General features: G+C 34.6%; 1 protein-coding gene and 1 long non-coding RNA gene across 2 annotated transcripts; both read left to right on the top strand.

The window, feature by feature from the left end:
- Positions 1–194: 194 nt before the first annotated feature.
- LOC126744075 (uncharacterized) lies at positions 195–3,392 on the top strand. The gene is made up of 3 exons (XR_007663053.1): positions 195–773; positions 1,090–1,326; positions 2,826–3,392. It is a non-coding gene; the product is annotated as an uncharacterized LOC126744075 (long non-coding RNA).
- A 4,152-nt stretch (positions 3,393–7,544) lies between these two features.
- LOC126743681 (ipsdienol dehydrogenase-like) lies at positions 7,545–8,643 on the top strand. The gene is made up of 6 exons (XM_050450887.1): positions 7,545–7,598; positions 7,650–7,811; positions 7,866–8,030; positions 8,086–8,174; positions 8,224–8,342; positions 8,528–8,643. The coding sequence occupies exons 1-6, from the start codon at positions 7,590–7,592 to the stop codon at positions 8,620–8,622; spliced, it is 639 nt and encodes a 212-aa protein (XP_050306844.1). The 5' UTR covers positions 7,545–7,589; the 3' UTR covers positions 8,623–8,643.
- The last annotated feature ends 24 nt before the right edge of the window (positions 8,644–8,667 follow it).

Genomic DNA, 8,667 nt, shown 5'->3' with positions numbered 1-8,667 from the left:
TATTATTTTCTTTAATAACTCCTTAAAAAATGATCCTATAAAAAGTTATTTAGAGTAAAGCGGGGAAATATGGCAACATAAATGTCAATCGCTCACAATCTGACCTCCATCGGAGGACCTACTCGCAATACGAACACTGAACCTTAGAGCGTACCCATGTAGGTTTGCGACGTGAAAACTCTCGTTGCCATATTAGCCACCCATACACCAACATTCATTCCGCAAGGAAAGACTAATCGCGAAGGAATGAATGCCGGTTAGTGAGATTTGAGATGACGGGCCGACGCTCAAAATTTTCCTGTCGGCAAATCCCGCCGTCTTGAAGTGATGACTGGCGTTTTAGTTAGTGTGTTAATACTTGTCTTGACGGGTTTATTTTAGGTACTTTTGTTGTATCTTGGCGTGTCACCTCAAGTGTTATTTTCATTTTGAATTGGTTTATCACATATTTATTTGTACGTACCTACTCGTATATAACTACTACTATGGAGGACGATAATGCACAAAGCTCCATAGTCGATGAAAGTTGCGAAAAATACGACATCCGAAATACCCCCAAGAGAATTTTGAAGGAATTTATTGAAAAATACCGTGAACTACCCCAGTTGTGGCAAATCAAAAATAAAGACATTTACAACAACAGGAATTTAAAGAATCATGCTTACGCCGAGTTACTTAAAATTTGGAAGAAGTTTGATACCGAAGCCGACCAAAAGACCGTAAAATAAAAAAATCAGTCACTAAGAGGATCTTTCCGAAAGGAACTAAAAAAGGTAAGTACCTATTCGACTTTATTTTGTCTCGTTTTTTAATAAAAACTATTAAGTAGATATTCTGGGTGATTTTAAGGTAAGATCCTAATAAACTTGTTATTCACTAATAATAACTCCAAAGTGGTACGTCAATATGTACAGGATGTCCTTTTTAATTGATACCACTATTGCTATTTCCGAAACGGTTAGAGCTGCGAGGTCGGTTAAATTGGTCGAAAAATGTATTTATTGATTTATTTATTAAATTCAAAATGTGCCATTTTTGGCCAAGTATGCACTTAATTATTAAACAAATTGATATTAATGTCATTTTAAGGTTGAAAAGTCGGAGCGATCCGGCAAAGGAACTGAGGAAATCTACAAATCACATTTGTGGTACTTTAACTTAATGATGTTCCTAATAGACCAAGAATGACCAGCAGAGAGTATCGATAATATTACGTCCGTAACTCCAAATCTGACTGAAGTTGATGAAAGTCAGGAAGCTAATCAAAAAGTAAATGAAGATACTGGGGGAATAGAAGTTAATGAAGGAATAGAAGAAACAAATGAGGTAAATATAATATATATATTATTAATAATAAGTACTCCATTTTAAAAGAATTCAAGCTCTACCCTTCTGATGCATTTGTTCTTGCCATGAGACGCTCCCATATCCATTAAAGAATTGAAGATATTCTTCCCGGCATTTTTTTCCATTCAGCAAATCTTTCCTACGTCGCGTTTTCTGCAATCCATGCAAATCCACGTTATGCTTACGCCATTTACCGACTTGCCTGATAGCATGAATAATTCTATTTACTGTATCTACAATAGTCGAATTGAAGTACGACTTACTTCTACGACGTAATAAATTATGTAAGACGCATATCGCCATTATGACATACTTAGCTTTTTCTGGTTGTAATGAAATAGCAGTATGTAGCAACCTAAATCTGGAGGTAATAATTCCCGAAAACGTTTTCAATTACATTCCTAGCCCTTGCCAACCGATAATTGAAAATCCTTTTTTCCTTTGTAAGTTCGAATTGACTGAATGGTTTCAGGACGTGTTCGTGCAGAGTAAATGCTTCATTTCCCAAAAATACAAAATTCAGTTTTTTTGTATTTTCGTCTTTACCTGGCAAATTTAGTTGATCCTTCATTAATTTGTCGTAGAAATTGGTGTATTCCAAAATGCCGCCGTCAGAGTTTCTCCCATTTTTACCTATATCTATATATATAAATTCATAGTCAGCGTTTACCAAAGCCATCAAAACTATGCTATAAAATTTTTTGTGGTTATAGTAAAAAGCGCCAGATTTTGATGGACATGTTATTCTAATATGCTTTCCATCGATTGAACAACCGCAATTAGGAAACTTCCAACGGGAGTCGAATCGTTGTCCAATCTGCTTCCATTCATGTCTAGTTTTCGGAAACTGAAAAAAAATTCGGCGTCACCCATCTGAATTTAATTTTTATAGAACATGGGACATTTGACATATTACCAAATTTGGTATACTTTGTCTCATCCTCTATCGCCTTGACTTCAGCCACCTAATGCATTTACGATAGCTTGAGTCAGTTTTAATTTGGTAATTCATAACCGGGCGTCAGAGCCGGGGTAACTACCACAGGTATTAGCAAATAATATGATAGACTCCGTCGTATTGCCTGTTATTTTCTCGAACAACGATATTTTCTGGTATTGTGGTAGGTAGGTTAAAGTACGTACCCAAGCCCTTATTTACCCCTAATTAATTGATTTAGGACCGACACGGGGCCCTGGTAAACCCATTAGGTGGCCGGAGTCAAGACGATGGAGAATAAGAAAAACTATACCTATAGATTTTTTTACTTAAATTTTGTGTTCTAGACAGAAATTTGTCGAAACCTTAAATTAATAAGAACTAGTTAACTAAGAAATGTAATTTTAAGGTCCACAAAATTATCTGAAATAAGCAGTAAGGCAAAAGGCCGCAGTAAAGTTGTTTATATACATAATAAATAAGTAAAGACTATTATGTTTTCTCATTCAAATAAATAGGAATTTGATTTTCTTTTTTTAAGGTGATGAACACATCATCAGTTGTCGAAAAAGAGAAAAGGAAATATGCTGAAGAACACGGGCATGTTACTGGTAAGAAACAGAAAGTCAATGAAGGAAGAGAAAGAAAAATATTCATTCAAAAATGTACAGAAGCCCTCACAGCCACACCAACTGAAAGTGAAGCGTTAGCTCAGTACATCGCTGCCAAATTCGAAAAAGTTACGAAGTTGGAACAAAAAATGTATGCCGAAACGCTGCTGACAAAAGTGCTGAATAGAGCTATAATGAATAAACTAGATGAACCTACAGATTTGACTAATGCTTCACGGACATATCACCCTTGCGAACGTTCATCTGTACAGTCCACAACATCTCAGTGTTCATAAACTATGATCAATTCTCCTTCATCGCCAGTAATACCATTCAGTCCAAATACCACAGAAACACAAAATGAAATTTTTAATGGTACCTCACAAATACAAACACTTTCTAATACTGCGGCTACCGCCACAGAAATGCAAGATTTCTTTTCCCCAAATTTAAAGGATTTGTATGCTAATGTTTCTAAGGAATTTATTGATTAAATAATGTAGACTTACACAAAAATGAAACATTATGAATAAAATGGATGTAGTTTTACTTACTTTTAGATACTCCTTGTGTAGAACTCACTAGCAAGTCCAACACACGCAATTATTGTTCTTTTAGTCTTCATTTTTAGTTTAGCACTAAGAAGAAAATCGAATAGCGACCCTTGCAACTTATAATAATCTTGAAAGGAAACACCAATCCTCTTCGTTTCAGTAAAAGGATGGAATAGAACGATAAATTGTAAGGAAAGTAATATTTCTGATCACTAACTGACATTCATTCCAGCGAAATCGATTTTGCTTATAAAATTGAGGCGTCACAGTATTTTTTGTTAGTGGACTATGAAGAGATTATTATCCATGTCAAATATGAAATGATAGACTTGCATGAAAGTTTGAGAGGAAAGATCGCCCAATAAGTTTTTCAATTAGTGGACGACTACAGTTTTATTTTCCATTCAGATTTATGAAAGGAAAGAATGTTGAAGTAAAGAATGACAGTATTGAACACTCGTCTGTGGGTAGCTATTCTCGTCGTCAAAAAGAGTATAATCATAAATGTCCAATGGTACGGTATTGAATATTACCCGCACCCATTGGTAATATGGCATCTAGCTCAGGGTAATATGGCAACATGTTTTCGTTATGTAAAAATTAGGATTTAGGAGTTTTTTTTAATAAAAAATGCTAATGATCCCAAAAACATAAATTCATTTCTAATGAAAGAAGTCAAATACAAAACACGAAAACTTATTAATATAATTCCTAGTAGCTACTAGTAGATATCCTCTAATTTAACTGTTTCTTTAAGCAAATTCGGATAATGGCGTACATTCTTCGCAAAATCTGTCAGATCTCGTACATATCTCATGGGTCCATTTCATACATGTCATTGGGGGCGCATTTGGGACCTTTTTTGTCGTAAAATGATCCATGACATTGTGCGCAAAATTCTGATTCATCAATATCGACTTCGGATTCGTCGCTTTCCTGCGTTACTACTTCTGTTTCGGTATCTGACGAAGAAAGGCTTGGTAGTGCTTTGGTTTTCTTTTTTGGTATCCCGGTTTTCTTAATATTTTGTATTTTTTTCCGTTTTTCTTTTTGTTTTAATTTTCTGTTCTTTTCTTCTTTCTTTGCCCGTTTTGCAGAAATTGTTTCTGGTGAAGTTAGTATATCCGCATGTTGTTTCCGTTTATAGCCACTTGTTCCTGGTTCGACGCGTGGAACCGGTAAAATTGCTTCAAAGGGATTCGTATCTTCAGAATCCTCAACTGCAGTGACATATACCTGGTCTGGGATCATTCTTCTCCCCACTGGAAATCTCTTCTGGGTTAAGACTATCTTCAACCGATGGTTCGTCGTTGACCATAAAAGCATAATCGGGAATGTTTTCGGTATTAAAAGGGTAAATCCCACAGGTTCTAAAACCGGAAGTCCCGTTTTGAATTGTTGCAGGCAATATTTAATTATATTTATATTTGGGCAAATTGCAATAGGTTTAGTTTTCGACTAGGATTGTTATGTACCCAGTTTTGGCAAGTTTGACCCCAATAGGCTTTCAAGGGCTTAAAGAATGAGCGATCAAGCGGTTGGAGCCAACGAGTGGTGTGGCTGGGCAAACAAAACAGGATCACGTCATTCGCTACAGCAAAATCTAAGAGTTCGACATTGGAACGGTGCGAGAAATGTCCATCCATAATTAATAGAACCTTACCGGTACCTTTCCGCGGAATAAAAAAGTCTTTAAACCATTGGAAGAAAATTTCAGATGTGACATAAGCTGACTTTTCGCCTATAACAACTTTGCCGCCAGGTGGTAGGCCATCTTCGACTTCCCGTTTTGTATTTTTGCCCTTAAATATGCAGCAGGATGGGAAAAAAGTTCCTTCTGCGTTTACACAGGTTATAACGGAAATAGTTTCTCCTTTTTCAGCGCTTGTGATACAATTTACCATTTTAGCGCCTTTTATTACGACAACTTTGCCTGGATTGTTATTCAATTGCAATCCTGTTTCATCCAGATTAAAAATCTTTTGTGGGGTATTCAATAAATTATTTTCTCTAAGAACGTGTCCCATTAATTCAAAATATTGTGTACATTCATGTTTTGTCATGCCCTTGGCCCTGGCAGTAGACATACCTTGAGCCTTACGAACGGCCAGTACAGGGTGTCTGCTCATAAAGGCTAGAAACCAGTCTTGTCCTGCCATTTTCCGTTCAGTATTGAATTTATATCTGGAATATGTGTTGGACCACAAAAGAATAAGTAAGCTTTCTTATATCACGAGCAGTTAAAGCAAAGCCGTGAACTGCCATGTTTTGTATATATTTGGCTAAACTTGCTTCTTATTCCATAGGAAGTGAGCCTTTGCGACCTAATGCCATCTTATCCAAATTTCCGGAACGCATTCTTCTCATTAGGTTCTAACTGGAACATTATAAGTACGATTTGTTTCCCGAACCGACCCTTTGCCTGCACGAATATCACTTACTGCATTTCGAAGATCTACTTCTGACCATTGGGCCCTTCTATTTTTCCGAATATAAGAACGTGGCATTGTGTTTATCTGGAATGATAAAAAAATACGAATCACCATGAGCTACTTGGGGTAATATGCCGCACTTGCATTTTCATGCGGCATATTACCCCACGGTGCAACACCAACGTTTTAACTGAAAAGCAAAAACCCGGTGTAGATATAGAAAAATTTCACAAGAGACAAAATAGACGTATTTCCTATCAGAAAGTTCCTACAAGTTTTTTCTCCAAAATAAATGTAGGGTGGGTTATTTCAAAAATAAACTTTATTTCTTAAATATTTCACCCTGTATTTTTTTGACTAAAAAATCTTTATTAGCAAACCTATAAAAAATTAAAAAGACAATTTTTTTTCATTCTTGAAATTTTTTCGTATCAATGATATTTAATGAGTTATGGCAAAAAAAAAGAAATTTGCATGACCTAACCTCAAATTAATAATTTCCTCAATAACTCCTTAAAAAATGCTCCTAGGAAAATTTCACTAGAGACAAAATAAACGTATTTTTTAATTTCCTATCAGAAAGCTCCTATAAGTTTTTTCTCTAAAATAAATCCAGGGTGAGTTATTTTAAAAATAAACTTTATTTCTTAAATATTTCACCGTGTTTTTTGACAAAAAAGCAAACCCGTAGAAAATTAAAAACCAATTATTTTTCGTTCCAAAAATTTTTTCTCATCAATAATATTTAATGAATTATGGCAAAAAAAGAAATTTGCATGACCTAACCTCAAATTATTAATTCCTTTAATAGCTCCTTAAAAAATGATCCTAGGAAAATTTGACAAGAGACAAAATAAACGTATTTTTTAATTTTCTATCAGAAAAGTCCTATAAGCTTTTTTTAGCAGAAGATCTATTTTTCTCCGTCTTGTGTTTCTTTTCCTGATCATATCTTCCCTTTTTTTGTATTACTAAGTCAAAAATATATTTTTGACTAATTAACGGAGAATGAAATGAAGAATCTTCACTCTATTCCTCTTCTTCTTCTTTTTATTTTTCACTGCTTATATCATTATTGATTTCTGCAAATCAGTTAATTTTCTACTTTTGAATAATTTATAATTTCTTCTAGTCAGTTTAAAATTAGCAAAACACTTATTTTTCTTCTCCTTCTGTTTCTTCTTGTTTCCTTTCTTCTCATTCTCTTTCTTTTTTTGTCACATCTTTGATAATTCATCATTTCTTCCAGGCAGTTGAGGTTATATCAAGAATAAATCGTTTAAGGTTCTTTAACTGCCTGGAAGAATGAAATTTATTGAGGTTATTCCATTAGATCCTTGAAATTCGATCTTCTATTTCGATACTTTATTTTCCATTATTAAATAATTTATAAGTTCTTCTACGCAGTTCAAAGTAAGCAGAAAACCTATTTGTATTCTTCTTCTGCTTCTTCTTATTTCCATGTTTTCTCCTTTTCTTTGTTTTCCTTGTCATACCTTCCAGAATAAGACTGAAAGATAATTTAAGAAGAATCTTAACATTCTTCCTCTTCCCCGTCTTCTCAGTTAAATTCTTTATTATTTCTCAAAACATTGACTTCCTACCATCCTGTATAAAATAAAATCCTATTATCAAAAATATCTCATTCCAACATTCATACATTTACAGACAGTACGTTAACACTCTTCCCAAACGCGTTATTTACATTATGATAAAGGTAAGCCATTACAAACTTAAATTTTTTTTTATCACACATTTTCTCGAGTAGGACTCGGTGTTTCTTATCACCGGTGGTTCCTCAGGAATAGGAAACTCTATATCCAAGTTCCTACTAACCGAGGGAGCATATTTAACTATACTAGACTTGCGACCACTTGCTGATAGTTGCATTTTAAACAATAAGGAACGCGTTTTGTTCATGCTGGTTGACGTAAGTAAACTTCCCAAATAGTTTGAAATAAAATGATTGAGATATTGGTCAAAGGTGACTAGTGCAAAAGATACATCGAACGCCCTAGAAATGACCGAGCGAAAATTTGGAAAACTTAATGGGGTGATTAACTGTGCCCAAGTTAAATGTGCCAACCCCGTATTCAACGTGGTGAGCAACGAGGTGCATAGTTTACAAGAATTTATTAAAATATTAGATGTAAGTAGTGTAACAACTTCTGTGACATTTTTTTTGATAAAAGTTGCGGTTCTAGATCAACCTTTTGGGCACCTTCAACGTAATCCGGCTAAGCATTCCTTTGTTGGCCAAAAGTTCCGATGGGATCATCATCAACACTTCCAGGTAGATTTAAATATGAAGTCCATCATTTCTTTAAATCATTTTTTTAAAGCCGGTTTGGTCATAAGAGTGTGGCATATTCGGCTAGTAAAGCAGGCATTATTGGTATAACACAACCCCTGTCTAAAGAGCTGCATCAACATGAGATACGTGTGGTGGATATTGCATTAGGTAAAACCTGACTTACTGTTTTCATCTGTAGTTCTACATGAAATTCTTCAAAGATTATTCCATTAATTTGGGAGTTATAGTGACGTAGACGGTTGTCAAATATCAACAGCAAATTTTGTTATGATTTTACGTAGAATTTAAAATTGTAATTCTAGTGAATAATACGAGTTATTATGTTTCCATAGGAAAATCCGATGAAAACCTCAACGTCCAATTCGGAAAGTTCATCAAATCGATCATAGAAACTACAACTTTTAATGGCATATCATTAAAATTTTAAATAAAACATTTTAATTAACGACCTTATTGGTTTGATTCAGTCCCC

Source organism: Anthonomus grandis, chromosome 13, assembly GCF_022605725.1.
Source record: "Anthonomus grandis grandis chromosome 13, icAntGran1.3, whole genome shotgun sequence".
NCBI classification, from domain to species: Eukaryota; Metazoa; Arthropoda; class Insecta; order Coleoptera; family Curculionidae; genus Anthonomus; species Anthonomus grandis.
This window is presented reverse-complemented; position numbering and strand designations above follow the sequence as displayed.

Coding starts and splice junctions, on each gene's coding strand:
- LOC126743681 (XM_050450887.1), top strand. Junction 7,812..7,865: donor TTTTGTTCATGCTGGTTGAC/GTAAGTAAACTT, acceptor TATTGGTCAAAG/GTGACTAGTGCAAAAGATAC. Junction 8,343..8,527: donor TGTGGTGGATATTGCATTAG/GTAAAACCTGAC, acceptor ATGTTTCCATAG/GAAAATCCGATGAAAACCTC.